General features: G+C 42.5%; 2 protein-coding genes across 2 annotated transcripts in view; one reads left to right on the top strand and one right to left on the bottom strand.

Annotated features, from left to right (window-relative positions):
- LOC128745208 (uncharacterized) overlaps positions 1 to 18,502 on the top strand; it is a 308,635-nt gene that overhangs the window by 31,643 nt on the left and 258,490 nt on the right. The gene's annotated exons all lie outside the window — the stretch shown is intronic.
- On the bottom strand, positions 4,169 to 18,157 carry LOC128745228 (probable multidrug resistance-associated protein lethal(2)03659). Its single transcript, XM_053842259.1, has 7 exons — positions 18,008 to 18,157; positions 17,148 to 17,694; positions 16,860 to 17,085; positions 14,980 to 16,802; positions 14,540 to 14,907; positions 4,594 to 5,337; positions 4,169 to 4,534 (listed from the first exon to the last, which is right to left on the bottom strand). Exons 2-7 carry the CDS (start codon positions 17,667 to 17,669, stop codon positions 4,273 to 4,275), a joined length of 3,945 nt encoding a protein of 1,314 aa, XP_053698234.1. The 5' UTR covers positions 17,670 to 17,694; positions 18,008 to 18,157; the 3' UTR covers positions 4,169 to 4,272.

Below are 18,502 nucleotides of genomic sequence, written 5' to 3'. Positions count from 1 at the left end.
ATACCAATATATAGTTAATAAATAATACGCATATGTATAGCAAAAATCTAAACAGAAACGATTCTTTTGGATGAATCAAATATCCGTAGCCCGACTACGCCTTCAATCATCCAGGAATCTAGGTCATCTATAATGTCGCAGATTATATTTTTTTTGTACATTTTGCCATTAAGTCAAAATATTTACTTTTTTATGAAAATATGTCTGATTTCGTGAATGTTACTATTAGAAGCGTAATTATCAACTTTGATCGGCTGGCTGCGATGTCTGTTGTATAAAAACAAAAGCTTAATCTTTGAAACGGAGTGTAGCGTCCAGGCTTGGCTTTCGGAACAGTGTTGCGAAGCCCACACTCGTGTGGTCTAATTTCTTCATACACGAGTACTCATTTTAACAAAGTCGCCGGCATAAGCATCCCTTTTGGACTCTCGCTTTTATTTATTCAAGCACTGCAACGAGTTTTTGCGACTGTGTTTTAGCTAACAGCTACAGTCGTCGCTCTCGTTGGTCGTTGAAGCCCGAGCTGGTAATATCGATTACTCGCGAGGGTTCGCACTCTCGCCCTTGAGTAGAATCGAAAGCGAAGATGATAAAGAAAGGAATAAGTAATGCAAAATTTGTATTCCAGTGCGCCACTAGCTTCACGGGCAGCTGATTGAGCAATAAGTTTTTTGACTCGCGAATAAGTTATGCAGAAAGACGGTATGAGATTGTGCGTCCGCGAGTGTGTGTGGGTAGCAGAATGTCTGCACACATCAAGGGCGGCTGTTTCTTTTATAAGCGTAAGTGTAAGCGTTGAATGCTATGCTTCTCATACTCTCTTGCGTGTGAGTAGGCATCGTTGATTTATCGCTCAATTCGCTACACTGCTTTTGGTTTTGGCGAATCCTAAGAGTACTCAAGAAGAAGGCACACAACAATAGTAATTTAACTGCTGTTATTAATTGCTATGTAAACTTTATTTGAAAACTAGCCCCGCTCTAACATAACCTATAAATACTGAAACAAAAGACCGCCGCCTATTTAGTTTGAAAGTCGCAAAAAGCGGCTTTGCCGCTTTATATTTTCCAAAAGTTAATTCGATACCAGGACTAGGGAAAACTAACTAGAGGTCGAACGAATAGACCTAGACAGATGTGATTTCTGCGAGGGGGCTACCGCTTCTGCCGCTTTTTATTTTATAAAAAAAAAAGCAAAGCCTTGGGTTTATACCGTCTTTAGACATTACCCTTTTTTATCGACAAACTTCGCAGCCGGCTGTTAGAATACAGGAAAATTACGGAGCCAGAGCAACGATCCTACTGACTCTATCTAGCAAGCACCGACTACCCGAGATTCGAACACACGACGACTGGCTTGTTAGACCAGGATCGTACCTCGAAGCTAACTGGGCGGCTTTATTTTATAAAGTTAACTTGATGCGAGGACTAGGGAAAAATAACTAGAGGTCAACTAGATCTAGGAAATCGAATAGCCCTAGACAGATGTGATTTCTGCGGCTTCGGCGTTGGTGTGGATGAAGCTTTGTCCACTGCTACTTCATTAATCGGAACATGACCCAAGACCGGTTTCATTGGACTGTCAGAAACGGGGCCATGTAGTTGCGTTTGATTGCTCCATGTGGACAGATAGGTAGGAACAGAGCTGCTTGACATCTTGGTGGAGGCTTCAGTTTTCGAAGCGTCAGGTCGAATACCATCCCTGTCCACGATAGGTCCAAGAACTCGATCTGAGGGAGTGCCAAACGGCTTCGATCATGCTCCTGTGTAGTGCGATCAGTGATGAGGACGTCGTTCAAGTAAGGCTCCAAGGATACCGGCCACCATGCTATCGATAATACGTTGGAATGTGTCTGGTGTTGAGTTGACTTCAGGGGGAAGCCGGTTGTATTAGAAGACCTCATGGTGAGCTACCTGCGGAGTTCTTCCTCGTCTGTGCTCAGCCAGTCTGGTAAAAATTACGTCTGGGTTTGGATGCCGGTTCACCGAGATACAACCGAGAAGCTATGGAAAATTAAAGCTTGAATATGCGATAACGTAGCAAGTAAAGGTCCAAGAGATTTGCGGTCTTCTGCAAAAACGTGTATTTTGAGTGCTTCGATAATTGCCTAGAACATTGTAATCTTGTAAAATGCGACTAAGAAAAGCTAAGTATGAAAAACCAATTTTAAAGAAGTTTTATAGAATAAGCCCTATAGTTCAGCACTCGTTAAAGATAGAAATTTTATTTCTTCAGCAAAGTTGCTTGTTTTTGTATTGTTTAAAACTTTGCCAAAGAAACTATGTCTATATTTCCTAACACAAAAAAAATATTTTTTTTATTTTCATTATAGTAAACGATGACTAACTTTTGACAGTTTTAGATTAAGGCGAATATTCACACGAACAAAAGTGCTGAAGAAATATAAATGGTAAATGAAAACAAAAGACACTAGGAAAAAAGTTCCACTGCCGGCATCTTTCGACTCTTGGAACCTTCTAGTTTTCAGTCAAACCGCGAACACGTTGTTTTTTGAATGTAATCAACCGAAGATCATCTTTTAAAATACAGTAATGTTCCGATTTTGTCAGCTCCCGAATTTGGCTACCCCGGATTTTGTCAGCCTATAAATTTTGTTTAACTTTTGTGCTTTTAAACATGATTTATAATACTTTTCAGTCTCCTTGAAACTATTCTGATTCTTTGGGGAGAGTTTTTGAATAAAATGATGCCTTCTTGCGAGTAATTCGAGGTAAAAATTAGGGTATTTTCATAGTAAAAGTTCTATAGTTGAGTTATTCTCGCTGAAACGAGGACACTGCTGACACGAGGTCTTCAAATATTAGAACTTCTGCGCTTAATTGATTGAAAATGGTTGAAAAATAAAAGTTACCCTTTTGACACCTCTAAATAGTGGCCCCTCGTTCGCCAAGTGGTCTAACAGGTTCAAAAAAAGCTGAATTTTGAGCAAACCTTGAGATCTATATCATATGATATTTCATAAATTTGCCATGAAACAACTAACAAATGGCCCAGTTTTGTAAAGAAGAAGAACAGGGCTTTCAAATGGAGTAAAAAAATTATTGGCGGCCATCTTGGATTTGGCCGTCATGTTGGATTTTATCAAAAAATCGCCGTTTTCGTCATAATTCGCCCAACCGATTTTAATTGTAAGACCACCATCGGAAAGCTGAGAAAAAATGCTGTAAAAAACATTCATCAAGTTAGGTGTGCAATGGCATTAACTAAATAAAACAATTAATTTTCTGTAGCAAGCTATTCCATTATATGAGAGTTGTAAACCTTGATTCAGATAATAAATTATTAGGTTTATTTAACGCCACTACACATATAATTTGATGAATGTTCCTTATAGCATTTTTTCTCAGCTTTTCGATGGTAATCTTAAAATTAAAATCGGTTGGGGGATCATGGCGAAAACGGCGATTTTTTAATAAAATCCAACATGGCGACCAAATCCAAGATGGCCGTCGTTTTTTTTTTCATTTCGTTTATAAACCCTATCTCGCCTCTTTATATAACCGTGTCGTTTGTAGTTTGTTTCATAGCAAATTTTGGAAATATCCCAATAATATGAAAATTGTGAACCTTGCTGAATTTTGAAAAAAAATTTAAAAAAAAAATTCCCGATTTTGTCAGCCCAAAATTAAACATGGGGCTGATAAAATCGGAACATTACTGTACTCTTGGTTTACTGCCAAATTTACAGTTCCTTGGTCACCTTACGTCAGACCAATCTGGTTTTGCTCTCTTACTCGTTTGATGACTTCCTGTATCCTCACAGTGCTTTTACAGCCAGGCATTTGGAGTATTTTTCAAGAACCGGTTTCCTTGTATCGCTTGATGGTACGAAACATGAATCGTTTCAATCCTTCTTCATAATTCTAATTCTTCATCGCATTTATATTTTTTAAAATTTACGAAACTACAGACATCCCGGATATCGAAATGAACCGGATGGAGTTTTATCTAGACATACTCATTGATAACGAATGTTTGACAGGTGTACCAAAACGAAGATAAAGTGGCGGACGGGTACCGATAGCGACGTTCAATGCTTCACTTTAAAATGCTATTTTCTGAATCATCATTGAAAGACAACATGAACTCTCAATAGTTTCGAATGCCAGGATAAAGTTGATTTATTTGTTTATTATTTGATCTCCTTTTTGTATTCGATTTTACTATTCACAGTAAATGAATCATGGTTTCAATTTACATTTATACTCAGGTACATTCACCACAACTGGTTTGGCTTCTCCGATCCCGATCTTATTTAATCTTTTTGTGATTTTCCTCCGCTATCCGTATGAGTGAAGCAGCCATGGAAGCTCCCGTTTGGTCGACTAGTTTCCGTAGATGCCCACTAGTGTTGCTCAGAAGTTTGTGTGGATGATCGAACTCCACAACTCGTCCAGCATCCATGACCAGCACCCGATCACTATCCATAACCGTGTGCAGTCGATGAGCTATAGTTAGTACCGTACATTCGGCAAATTTATTTCTGATCGTAGTCTGTATTAGTTTGTCCGTCCTGCAAAAAAAATCAAACCTTAACACAAAACACATTTTTTCAACGTTGAGATAACTCACTGTGGGTCGACGTTCGCGGTGGCTTCATCCAACACCAGTATTCTGTTCTTTTTAAGGATTGCCCTCGCCAGACAGACGAGCTGTCTTTGGCCCATACTAAAGTTACTTCCACCATCCGCCATTTTGCACTCTAATTGATCAGGCATGGCCAAAACTACCTCTTTCAACTCGACCTCCTCCAACGCATTCCACAGGTCTTTATCGCTTTTTTCCTCGAACGGATCCAAATTGAGTCGCAGGGTTCCTGAAAATAGAACCGGATCTTGCGGAATGATTGAAATGTTGCTCCGCAAAACCTGCAAATCAAGCGCCTTCGAATCCAGCCCGTCGATTTCAATTTTACCATCGTACGGAGACAGTCGAAAAATTGCTTGAATCAACGAAGACTTGCCAGCTCCGGTTCTACCAACGATTCCAATTTTCTCCTGTGGCCGCACCAAAAAGTTCAAATCTTTCAGAACCTTGTCTCCATTGTCGGAGTAGCTAAGATTGACGTCACTGAATTTTATCTCGCCCTTTTCAGGCCAATGCTTAGACGGTTTACTCGCTGAGGTTATTTCCGTCGTTGGCTCGGCTTTCAAATTTGCATACTCATGAACGCGTTCCACCGAGATCATCTGGTTTTCCAGCTCTGCTGTTTGCCTCACTCCCCACTGGCAAAGGCTCATCAAACCGATAATTTGCGTAAGTGCCAGCCCGATACTGCCACCGGGCACATCCTGTTGTCCAATCAGGAATGTTAGCCTCTAACTGCTCAGCGGTTGGGGAAGGGAAATGCAGATGGGAAATAGGGTGTGTGTCTCGGGGCTAAATTAATACAAGCACGTAACTTCACTCGTACACAGCAGATGCCGAAATAAACCATTAATCATGGGTGTTAATCTTACCAGAGGGAAAATGTAACCACTTGACCTGATGCTGTCGAGGACCAACCAGATAACCAATCAAAATTGCGAATGAAAACTCAACGACGAGGACTAACCACTCCTTTTTGAGTTCGGAAAGACGAATAGCAAACCGGATGTAAAATTGTGGATAATGTTGCTTTTTGTGGCAAAGACTGGTTTAACAATTTACGGTACCGTTTTATTCTTTCCCTGGGCCCTATAATTCTTATTCTACTGTACTTGCGCTTTTGACTTTGCTGGTGTACCACTAAGTTGGTTTCTGTTTTACACGATGCTCCTCTCCATTCGGCGATGATTCCACCGACGTGCTAGGCCTGTCCAGGCCCCCGAATGGTTCTCGAAGCTGGCTTCAATAGCCCGTGGACGCACGGGTCGATCTCCCTGGTCGCGGGTGGTCTGAATAACGTCGAACGGCGCCGATGGTAGACGTAACCGGCCCTTGCCGCCACTGACGATCAATACGGAGGCGATTAACCGCTGCACTCCGTCGAACTGTGGAATAGAACCGAGAACAAAAAGGCCCTCTAGGCCCTGTCGGAGGGTATCAGATACAGTATCTCATTAACCATAAACTTAGGTTTATGTACACCAGCAACAACTTTCACATTTTTAAACTTAATTTACCTTTTGTTTCTATGATTTGGGTTCACTTTAGTTTCCCTTTTGTGGGTGTTATCTCGTAGAACTACAATTAAAATTATTCTTGACAATTAGCTATTCTTGTACACCACACTTAGCTCTATTCTTTTACAATGGACAATTACCTATTCCACTTTAAACTAAACACTTTCTCGTTGCACAATTAAACAACAATACAACAACTCACAATAAATTTAAAAAAACTTTTATTACGACTCACCGCGCGCACCTCTAACTTCGTTAGATTTTCGAGATCGAATTAAGTTTGAATATTTGCGTTGAGCCTTTTAAAGCTTCTCTATGTTTGTAATCGGGCTTTCAAAAGCTTTCCGATTTCAAACAATAGGCCGTTTTTGGTAACAATTCCCTCGGCAGTATCCCCCTGTGGTATTGAATGCCTTAGTTGTATTTTCGATACCTCTGAACACGGCTATGTATGAGTGATCCGTCCGCCCGCAGGCTTGGATGGTTATCACCCATACTGTTGCGAGTATTCGTGGTTGTATTAATGAAGCTACCCACCGTGAGTTACCGTTCCGTCCGCAGACATGGAATGTTATAACCCATACGATGCTTGTGTTCCATTTGGTCGAGCCGTCCCGTCTGAGTTACCGATCCGTCTATAAGACGTGGAACGCTATAACCCACACAGATGACAGCTCGCCCAGCGATGGGTACTCGCTATCCACATCGGAGCAAACTTTCCTCTCGGAATCATCTCTCCGTCCGCAGACTTGGAGAGCTATCACTCCAACTGTCGACAGTTTGCTCGGGGGTGGACTTAGGAAGGGGCGTTTTCGAGCAGTTTGAAATAGCATACTAAATTGGCGGAGACAATACAAAAACTTGTAACCATCGGTTACAATGCCCCATCGACCCCTCCTCTCTCTCTAGACTTTTAATATTTGACAAATTCTCACCTCTTTATCTCAGACAGTGTTTACTGGTAATTAGTTTATTTTCATAAATTCAATTCCAGTACTATCTGGTTACGGACTTTGTGACCCTCGTTCTATCTTTCTACTTATCTGCAATCTGCATGGAAGTCTAAAGAGAACTCAGAGATCTCATTTCACTACTACACCTACGTGTGGAGAATTGTCAAAAATTTTCATCTGAGTTTCATTTGCACGTTTTTCTACGGAACTAGTGATAATCGCTTGATTTCTCGTGTTTTTTTTTTTTCTCTACAAAAATATACCGAAATTTCGCGAAATATTCTGCGGTTTATCAAGACGGCGTCTTCGATTGTGTCGTTAAAAGGAATTTCTCCTGGAGCGCTCAAAGTCGCAGAATTTCTCCCTACATTAATCGGTGTTGAATTGCTTCTTCGTTCGCGTGGGTTTCTGCTGATCAGGAAAATTTCATTTGAAGGAGACGATCGGAAGTGTCTACGGTAAACCAAGGCTATGAAAAAGCATCAATTATCAAAAGTGTTAGCGGGATCCTCATGTGTACTCTCTTACGGTCAGTGTTTTTGCAGAGACGTCCGCAGTATCAGTTTTCTATTTCACTGCCACCAGTTTTGAAGGCTAGAAGAATGTCGCTGTTTATCATTCGGGCTTCAGATCGGCTACAGAAAATACCCCAATGGGTTTCCCTGCTTCGTCGGCCAGTTCATACGAACTTGTACCGACTCTTGCTAGAACCGTGCACGGAAGATACAGGGCATCCAGCTTGGAGTTGTATCCCTCGGCGGCCGACGACTGACGGAAATTTCTTTTGAAGACCCGCTGACCGACACTGTAGACCGGTGCAACGTTCTTCGATCGTAAATGGTAGGTATTTATAACTTTTTCATGCGCTTTTCTTAAATTTTTCTGTACTATGGAATAAATAGTTTTATCGATTTCCCTTTTCCTTTCCATTCTTTCCTCTTCAGACAAATCTCTCTCGTCCCTATCCATTCGGTGTTCTTCTGCTTTACTTATGATTTCGTGTCCGAACAGAATCCGATAGGGGGAGAATCCACTTGCACTATGTGGAGAATTATTTAAACAATATTCTATTTCAGAAATGCGACTATCCCATTCTTTTTGGTTTATTTTTACATAGGATTGAATACAAGAATTTATGGTGCGGTTCAACCTTTCAACTGGGTTGGCCTGGCTGTGATGCCGGGAAGTGGCCCAGTGTTGAACCCCATATTTTGAAAGAAGTGCTTTGAATTCTTTGGAAAGAAACGTTGTGGCATTATCCGAAATCAGAAATTCTGGTACCGAGTACCTTCTAAACCATGCCTCTTCTAATATTTTTACTACCTGTGGAGCTGCTATTCGTTTTACCGGTACTAGCAGACTCCACTTTGAGAACAGATCCATTATAACCAACAGGTGTGCGTTACCGTTCTTGCTTCTAGGGAGTGATTGAATATAATCTAGCGCAATAATTTGAAAGGGTTTAGTTGTAAGCCGTTGCTTTCCTGGTTCAGGTAGCTGTGCTCGGTTGCACGGCTTATTTTGTTTACATACAGTACATTTTCTTATATATTCTTTTACATCGTGGGCCATCTTCGGCCAGAAATATTTTTTTCTTACTTTTGCCAAGGTTTTCTCGGCTCCTAAATGAAGGCTATCATCGTGCTCTTCAACTAAAATTCTTTTTCTCATGACTTCGGGAATACACGTTTTCCATGAAAAGCGGTAATCCAAAATTTCATCAGGGGAGGAAACTAACTTTTTGAGAATATTTTTCTCTATTTTAAAATCTTTATATTTTTCGGGACAATTTTTAACTTTTTCTATCATTTCAGCATACCATCCGGATTTTACCTCACATTCTTCTACGGACCTGGACAACGCGTCCGCTACAATGTTATCAGAGCCTTTTCTGTGTATTATTTCCATGTCGTGGCGCTGGAGATCAATGCTCCACCGACATAAACGAGAAGAGGTTCGCCAGCTGCTTCGCATTATGTACGTTAAAGCAGAGGCATCGGTGTATACCGTAAACTTGGTGCCTTCCAGGTAACACCGGAATTTTTCTATCGACCTGAGAACGGCTAAGCCCTCCTTCTCAGTCGCAAAATACCTTTGTTGAGTGGATGTCAACTTTTGTGAGTAAAAAGCGACAGGTTTCTCCACTCCCTCGTGCGTTTGCGTTAACACGCCTGCTATTGCGCCATCGCTAGCATCGCAGTGGATCGCAAACGGAAGTTTAAAGTCTGGATTGGTTAATACCGGGGCACTTATAAGAAGATTTTTGATATTTATAAATGCGGCTTCGGCCTGGTCGTTCCAGTGGATCGACTTAGGTTTGTTCCGCAACAAGTTAGTTAACGGCTGTGTAATCTCACTATAGTTGGCCAGGAATCTCCTGTAGTAATTACACATACCCAAAAATCTTCGCAAAGCCCTCAGTGAGGTGGGCCGTTCGTAATTAACGATAGCCGAGACCCTATCGGGGTTTGGTCTTAGACCTCCTCGACTCAAGATGTACCCTAAATATGGGACTTCCGGTACACAGAAGCGGGATTTATTAATATTTATGGACAGATTAGCACCTTTTAATCTGGCTGCTACTTCTTCCAATAAAGCCAAATGTTCTTCAAACGTATCGCTGACAATTATAATGTCATCGAGATAAACGAATACGTTTGGTTCTAACTCTCCTCCTCCTAGCACACGGTCCATCAGCCGCGACAGCGTTGCCGGACTGTTAACCAATCCGAAGGGCATTCGGGTGAACTGATAGAGTCCACGGCCTAACACGGAAAATGCGGTGTATTTACGCGATCTGGGGTGCAAAGGAATTTGTAAGAAAGCTTTCGATAAATCGATAGTAGTTATAAATTCTGCCGCCCCTAGTCTACTTAATATTCTATCGGCATGGGGTAACGGATACGAATCTCGAATGGTTCGTTCGTTTAATTTTCTCGCGTCTAGGCACAGACGCACCGTGCCATCTGGCTTGTCGACAGGTACAAGACGCAATGCCCAATCGCTATAGGATTTTTCAATAATTTTTGCATGCAACATGTTATCTAATTCGGCGTTTATCTGTTCCTGCCTCGACGGAGACGTAGGAAACGGGTTAATTCGAGCCGGAGGTAGCTTTTTAGCCTCTTCTGTGAGCTCAATTCGATGACTAATTAATGTAGTGGTATCCAAATGTTCTCCTTCAGCTATTTTAAATTTTATTTTAACCATTTCCAGTTTGGCTTTCTGCTGTTCATTAAGACGAGACTCGGAATCATCGGTAGTCTCCCGCATATTTTCCTCGTCTTCTGCCTCTAAATTTTCTACACTAGTGTTAGCTATGGTGGGTTTAATTTTGAATGAATTCCAAAAATTCATTCCCAAAAGTATTCGCCTTTTCAGTGAAGGTACAATTAGTGTTTCGACAATTTTAGTCACGCCATTAAATGTGACCGGTAAGTAAACAGTTCCACAAACTTCTAATCTTTGTCCGTTGGCCGTTTTTAACGACACTTCTGACGGAAACAATTTCAATTTACATTTTTTTATAAAATTTTCTGATCCCATTCCTAGGATACTCAGGTGGGCTCCGCTATCTAGGAGACCCACTAGCACATTTCCGAAAATAGTGACTTCTACAAAAGGTCTATCGTCATTTTCTAAGTAGACGAGCATTTCATTTAATTCGTTTTGAGATGAATGGAGATAATCTTCAGGTTCTACTCTGTCCAATCCCAAAGATTGTAGAGCATCCACCTGTTCGTGTGTGTTGAGGGGCTTTACACACGCTCGACTGGTCTGCCCTCGGGGACAGTCTTCGGCGCGTTTTTTTCACAGTATGGACACGTGGCAGTGTCTACATTGTGAAAACCACACCTAGTGCAATATTTGTGTTTCGGTCTGCGGCAGTCACGAGCGTGGTGACCCTTCAGCCGACAGTTAAAACAATAACCTTCTCTAGGCGGTCGGTAAGTATCAAGCAATACATTGAGTCCTTCAGAGTCTGGTCGCTCCCTATCGTATTTTTCGTTTCTGCTATCGGTTTTTGTTTCTTCATCCGAACTACGAGACCGTGTTTTCGAGTTATAAAAATTACGCGTTTTTTGATAATCATCCGGTTTACGATTGTATTTCGGTTTTGCCCCGGTGTGAACCTCGTTCACTTGGGCCGTTTTTCCGCGAGGGACATTGTCGTTCGCCGATGCCTGGTATTTATACCAGTATGTTGCATCCAACCGTCTACCGAACCGTTTAAGATCTGCGAGATTGTCAATCTCGGTCGAAACCACGTGGCCTTTATAATCCGCGCGCATATTTCGGAACACGATGTCGAATTTTTTCCGTTCGGTTAAGGGTTTCGTGAGGGAGTTAAATCGAGTTTGCATATCCAGGTAATAATCCTGAAATCGTTCGCGAGGGCCTTGTTTTCGAGCAACCGCGCGTATTTCACACATATGATCGTGGTCTGGGCTTAGAAATTCGCGTTTAAGTTCCTCTTTAAGTTCTTCCCAGGAAGTGAAATCGCCGTTTTCCACTCCTGTCATGAACCACATTTTCGCGGGACCGGAAAATAAGTGTATAGCCGACCGAAACAGTTCCTTATTCGCCATTTTCTCTGATTTAGCATAGAATTCAACTTCTCTTATAAACTTCATCAACGATTGTCCGTTGTCCGCGCCATCGTATCGTAATCTCCAGTCTGATACTGGCCTACCTTGTCTCGACCGACGAGTATCTTTCTTCTCTTTTGTTCCGCGACGCGATTTATCCGATGACCACCCCGATTCCGAATCGGTTGATTCTCTAGCCGCACGTCGACGCGAATAACTACGATTTCTACGCGGGGAAACGTATCGTACTCTTTCTTTTGCCGAACTTTGCTTCCTACCACGACCTTCCAGGGACTCAACTCTTGACGTTAAATCTTCAATTGAATTAAAATGCAACATCTTTTGAGCCGCCCACATTTGCATTTGTGGTGGGCCAAACATCCACGGATATGCACCTGCTTGCATGTACGTTGAAAACATATTCTGATTGGGAATCCTATTCAAATTATTAACTGGGTTTTCTATCGATGTTAATTGTCTTCTCATGTGTCTTCCAGGTGTGACAAACGGAATCTCATCACCGTGGCTCGACGACGACGATCTTCGAGCACTATTTGGATCTAACGGATTGATTGCTAAATTCGCCATGGATTCATTAATTTGGTTTTCGATCTCTTGCTGACCTTCTACCGACAATATGGAAAAGAAATTGTTATACGCGCCGCGAATACACGTTTCTAGAGTATCAATATCTTTGAGATCTTCTTCGTTATCAGTAAAATCTGTGAGCCTTTTCACTCGTGCAAAACAATGTACAAGCCGCGTTTTCAATGCTGTACGTATGCCCTCATACTTCTTCTTACGGGAAAGAAACTCTTTAATTTGCTTCACTTTTTTGTCGATTATCGAAATTTCATCATCCACCGTAGTATTTAACCGATTAAAATCTAAATCCACACAACTATTCGTTTTATCTGCCTTTACCCTCTCTTTCAGCCTTCTAGTAACTGCCGATCGATTTTCTTCTACTGTGAACTCGATTCCTCTAATTTGAAGCTCGTATTCAATTTCATCTCTCTCCAAATGATGGACGAGTAGATTCTTATATTGAATATCAAATTCAATATCCATTTTTAAAACTTGGGAATTCGTTTGAAGGACGAACTAAATCTAATCAGGGACCTGATTTCTACCCTCTCCTTCCGGGGGTTTGAAAAATAGTTTCAAATCTGTGGGGTTTTGTATGTTGGGCGCCAATTTGTTAGCCTCTAACTGCTCAGCGGTTGGGGAAGGGAAATGCAGATGGGAAATAGGGTGTGTGTCTCGGGGCTAAATTAATACAAGCACGTAACTTCACTCGTACACAGCAGATGCCGAAATAAACCATTAATCATGGGTGTTAATCTTACCAGAGGGAAAATGTAACCACTTGACCTGATGCTGTCGAGGACCAACCAGATAACCAATCAAAATTGCGAATGAAAACTCAACGACGAGGACTAACCACTCCTTTTTGAGTTCGGAAAGACGAATAGCAAACCGGATGTAAAATTGTGGATAATGTTGCTTTTTGTGGCAAAGACTGGTTTAACAATTTACGGTACCGTTTTATTCTTTCCCTGGGCCCTATAATTCTTATTCTACTGTACTTGCGCTTTTGACTTTGCTGGTGTACCACTAAGTTGGTTTCTGTTTTACACGATGCTCCTCTCCATTCGGCGATGATTCCACCGACGTGCTAGGCCTGTCCAGGCCCCCGAATGGTTCTCGAAGCTGGCTTCAATAGCCCGTGGACGCACGGGTCGATCTCCCTGGTCGCGGGTGGTCTGAATAACGTCGAACGGCGCCGATGGTAGACGTAACCGGCCCTTGCCGCCACTGACGATCAATACGGAGGCGATTAACCGCTGCACTCCGTCGAACTGTGGAATAGAACCGAGAACAAAAAGGCCCTCTAGGCCCTGTCGGAGGGTATCAGATACAGTATCTCATTAACCATAAACTTAGGTTTATGTACACCAGCAACAACTTTCACATTTTTAAACTTAATTTACCTTTTGTTTCTATGATTTGGGTTCACTTTAGTTTCCCTTTTGTGGGTGTTATCTCGTAGAACTACAATTAAAATTATTCTTGACAATTAGCTATTCTTGTACACCACACTTAGCTCTATTCTTTTACAATGGACAATTACCTATTCCACTTTAAACTAAACACTTTCTCGTTGCACAATTAAACAACAATACAACAACTCACAATAAATTTAAAAAAACTTTTATTACGACTCACCGCGCGCACCTCTAACTTCGTTAGATTTTCGAGATCGAATTAAGTTTGAATATTTGCGTTGAGCCTTTTAAAGCTTCTCTATGTTTGTAATCGGGCTTTCAAAAGCTTTCCGATTTCAAACAATAGGCCGTTTTTGGTAACAATTCCCTCGGCAGTATCCCCCTGTGGTATTGAATGCCTTAGTTGTATTTTCGATACCTCTGAACACGGCTATGTATGAGTGATCCGTCCGCCCGCAGGCTTGGATGGTTATCACCCATACTGTTGCGAGTATTCGTGGTTGTATTAATGAAGCTACCCACCGTGAGTTACCGTTCCGTCCGCAGACATGGAATGTTATAACCCATACGATGCTTGTGTTCCATTTGGTCGAGCCGTCCCGTCTGAGTTACCGATCCGTCTATAAGACGTGGAACGCTATAACCCACACAGATGACAGCTCGCCCAGCGATGGGTACTCGCTATCCACATCGGAGCAAACTTTCCTCTCGGAATCATCTCTCCGTCCGCAGACTTGGAGAGCTATCACTCCAACTGTCGACAGTTTGCTCGGGGGTGGACTTAGGAAGGGGCGTTTTCGAGCAGTTTGAAATAGCATACTAAATTGGCGGAGACAATACAAAAACTTGTAACCATCGGTTACAGGAAGCTCATTGTTACGACGGCAATGTATATGACCCGTATCATATCCAACCAAAAGCCAAACGCCGTCGAGGTTACGTTGTAAATGTCCCAAGCCGAGGTGTTGAGATCCATGTACGCTTTGAACTCTTTGCTGAGCATTGCTTGCGCTTCGAAAGCCCGAATAGTCGACAGACCCTGCAGAGTGGCACTTGTGTGCGAGTAGATCGGTGATCGATTCGCTGCTTCGATACGTTTCACAACGCGTGACGTTCGAAGGTAGACAGTCCGGCAGTAGTACATAATCAGAGATCCTAGCACCGTTGGCAGCAAAAACCAATAGCTTACCGTCATAATCAGCGTTATCGAGGAGATTAAACTGAAAACCATCTGGAAATGGAAAAAGATGACGATGTTTTAGCCTTTGGGCCTACAAATTGATTGGGGATTTTCCAAGCTTACCAGTAAACAATCGAGAAGCGTTTGTGGTAAATGGGAATCGATAGTTCCAATATCGCCGGCAAATCGGTTGAGAATTCGTCCGGAAGGATTGTTGTTGAAAAATTGCATAGTGGCACGAGTTATTCCGCGGAACATCCGATCGTGCAAGTTCATCGAAATCCGCAGGCAAACATTATAGAAAGAAAATGTTCGTTGGAAGACCAAATACACGTAGAGGACAACCAAAATAACGTAAGTTAGGATGTAATGTTGTCTTGCTTCGCTGTGATTGATTTCGATTTGTACATCAAGACTTACGTTGTGGTGTGCTGGTTCCGGTGCGCTGACTTGTAGAGCAACAGATTCCTCCCAGTTAACCCACATGGCGATGAAGTAGTCGACGGAACTTAATGCAACTAAAGCTAATACCATCACCATCAACAACCCTAAGGTTAAGCCAAAGCTGTCGATTGCCCGGATGTAGGTCATGTATACTGACATATTGACGGTTCCCTGTTCCTGGTTCTCCTTCTCGGATTCTTGTTTTCGTTGGCCCAAATTCATTTGTTCACTGTGAGCGGTAAATTTCTGAAACTCTCGATCAAACTTATTTTCGGATGAACATTCATCTGGAGTCAGAGTCAAAATGGCATCCAAGTTGTTTTTGCTTATCTGCCGGAATGTACCTTGGTTCTCAACCAAGCCATTTTGCATTAGTATAACATGTTCAACATTTTTCAAATACTGTAATTGATGGGTGACCAGAATGCATACTTTGTCGGCCAGGAAATCACGAATGCACATTTCATAGATGTGTTTTCCGACGTGAGAATCGACAGCCGAAAGTGGATCATCCAACAGGTAGATATCGCTTTTCCTGTAGACAGCACGCGCCAAGTTGACTCTCGCTTTCTGTCCTCCGCTAAGGCTTATGCCCCGCTCTCCAACTATCGTCTGGTCTCCATGTGGCCACAGCTGGAAGTCTCGCTCCAAGGCACATATTCTTACCACTTCCAAATACCGCCGTTCGTCATACTCTTCTGTGAAGAGAATATTATTACGAATGCTGTCTTCGAAGAGCCAAGGTTCTTGCGCGGCATAACTTAAAGTGCCATTGACCTGTACTGATCCTTCATCTACCTGCAACTCTCCCAGTATAACTTGTAACAGTGATGACTTTCCTGACCCTACAGGTCCAATCACGACGCACAATTTACCTCTCTCGACAGACGTCGAAACCGCAGTCACTCCAACATTTGACTCCTCTTCATTTACAGTCCAGTGAGCGGTAACACCATCCAAAAAGACCCCTTTATTCGCACTATTCACGTCGACAATCCGCCCGGTGGTCAATAAAGTTTCCACTTCTTCCTTTTCTCCACCATGATCAAAGGCAACTTCCGCTGACTTCATCTTTCCCTCTGGCATTAGTAGAAATTCCTGTATTCTTTTGGCAGAAACAAACCCCCGAATGCTGGTCGTAATCGCCATTGGCAAAAAGAACAACATAGACTCCTTCAGTGTATCGAAGTAACCGATCGCAGTAAACACTTTTCGAGCAGTGATGGCATTACCGCCGTAGCTGAAGCTAACCAAACTAACGAAAACGGCCACGTGGGACAGCACGTTGAATGCCATCGTCGTCCCGTTGACGTACGCTTCCCCGCGGATGGCGTCAATCTCTTTGCGACGAATGTTCCGAACCAGCTTGGCAAAAGAACTTTCCCACGCGTACATCTTGATCACCTGTATGCCCTGGATGATTTCGTTCATGAATCGAACCCGACTGTCCGTCCGTTTGGAGGCTTTCTCGGCGCACGCCGCCGCCCGGTTACTGTTCCAAGCTGAAACGTGATTTTTGTTAAAATTAGTGTCCCGTATTGTGTAGCAAGGCAAAGTACCTTGAAGTGGAATAACACTGAGTATAAGTATCATCCCGAGAAGACCTGCACTTCCAAGCTCTCGGTAAATTAGGAATCCTACCAGGACACATTCTAGCAGAGGCTTCCAGAGATCGTGTAGTGTGTAGAAAGTATCATCCAAAATTCCTACATCGCTGGACAGTAGATTCATGATTTTCCCCGTTAGACCATCGTTTGCGGCTACGGATTTGGTTAATTTCAGTAACTGGAAGTGGATGTAATGTTAAAAATCCAACCTATGTTTATTGTGCCAATAAACTTTCTTACCTTATTATATATCAAACAGGAACAACTAATGCGGGTACTAGTGCCAAGCCTAAACATTAACAAATAGTACGGATTAAACGTAAACGGCGGAATCAGTGAGCAAAGAATGACTCCAGCAGCATAGTAGCATGCTTCTCGTTTACTAATTTCTGTCTGACCTTGGGTAAAGTAAGACACCACCAGGCCGAGCAAATAGGGCTGACCCAAGCGGATAGCTGTCTCAACAATGGACAGCAGGAAAGCCCAAACGATCACGGTTTTTCCGTAGGCCCGGAATATGGCCCGCACCAGACTGGGGCGAGCCCGTTTTAGCTCGTCCCTCCATAGTCGGTCAATTCGCTCCCACAGGGGTTGACTTTTGAGATTCGGCACGGTAGCGTACAGGGAATCTTCGGTGATTGCTTTCCGCTCTCCTGCCCGGAAAAGATCCCACAGCCACCAGAAAGTTAATCGCGACAGCAGCGATGCCTTCAGAATCGGACTGGCAGCTTTGTTCTGGCCGAAGGTACTGTCGCGGTTCATGCCGGTGGATTGTGTTTTTCGCAACCTGTACAAATTGAGCAGAATTAAACGAAATTTTTTTTAAAGAGATTAACACATTTTCATTCATTCAAATCATATGTTTCTTGCTTTGCGCCTGCTCGCTTATACTTTCAGTATCTACACTCTCTACACTACATATATAATTTCACAACATCACGTAAACGAACGATTGTTATCATCGCCCCAAACCATATCCAAGTGCAGAATAAATAGGTACATCCAGTTCCGGGGTAAATTACGGGGCAAACACAATTATCCTCCTACCACATTTGTACAATAAAAAAAATCTGAATGAAACACAATTCGGCAACACACACCTACCCTACGTCACCACGTTGTTTATTTATTCTTCAGTTATTTCCAGATAAGATTTGTGTGCACGGCCGGCCGGTATGTGCGAAAATGATTTACACCACTCGCGTGGACGGACGTTTTATGTGAAACCAAACTATTAACGGGTGAAGGTTCGAACTCGATGGATAAAGTAATGATCGATGAAATCACACCGTCCACGCCATTTATATGTAGGTACTCCTCTGTTGTCACTTCTAAACTGTACACTAAAAGTGGTTCTACACCCTCTCAGTTGATTACAGCGCGCCGGCCGGCGAAAATATTCTCTCATCCCTGGTGAATCAATAAAAAAAATTGCAACGTGAGAGGGTTCGTTCGAGAGAGTATGGTTTTTCCCCGGGAATGAAGCTTTTAAAAATTCAAATTTATCGTATAGAAATGTGTAATTACAACCACAGGAAGTGATTCATTTGTTCAAAGTTATTGACACCATCTCGTCTTATCAAATTTTTATCTAC

This window comes from Sabethes cyaneus, chromosome 1, assembly GCF_943734655.1.
Source record: "Sabethes cyaneus chromosome 1, idSabCyanKW18_F2, whole genome shotgun sequence".
Lineage (NCBI taxonomy): Eukaryota > Metazoa > Arthropoda > Insecta > Diptera > Culicidae > Sabethes > Sabethes cyaneus.
The sequence above is the reverse complement of the archived record's forward strand: the minus strand, read 5'-3'. Positions and strand labels throughout refer to the sequence as shown.

Bases quoted from the DNA above. Each gene is read 5' to 3' on its own strand.
- LOC128745228 (XM_053842259.1), bottom strand. From the start codon at position 17,669: ATGAACCGCGACAGTACCTTCGGCCAGAACAAAGCTGCCAGTCCGATT. The intron at 17,086-17,147 runs GTAAGAAAGTTT...ATCCACTTCCAG, and splicing joins CCTGTTTGATATATAATAAG to TTACTGAAATTAACCAAATC. The intron at 16,803-16,859 runs GTACTTTGCCTT...ATCACGTTTCAG, and splicing joins CAGTGTTATTCCACTTCAAG to CTTGGAACAGTAACCGGGCG.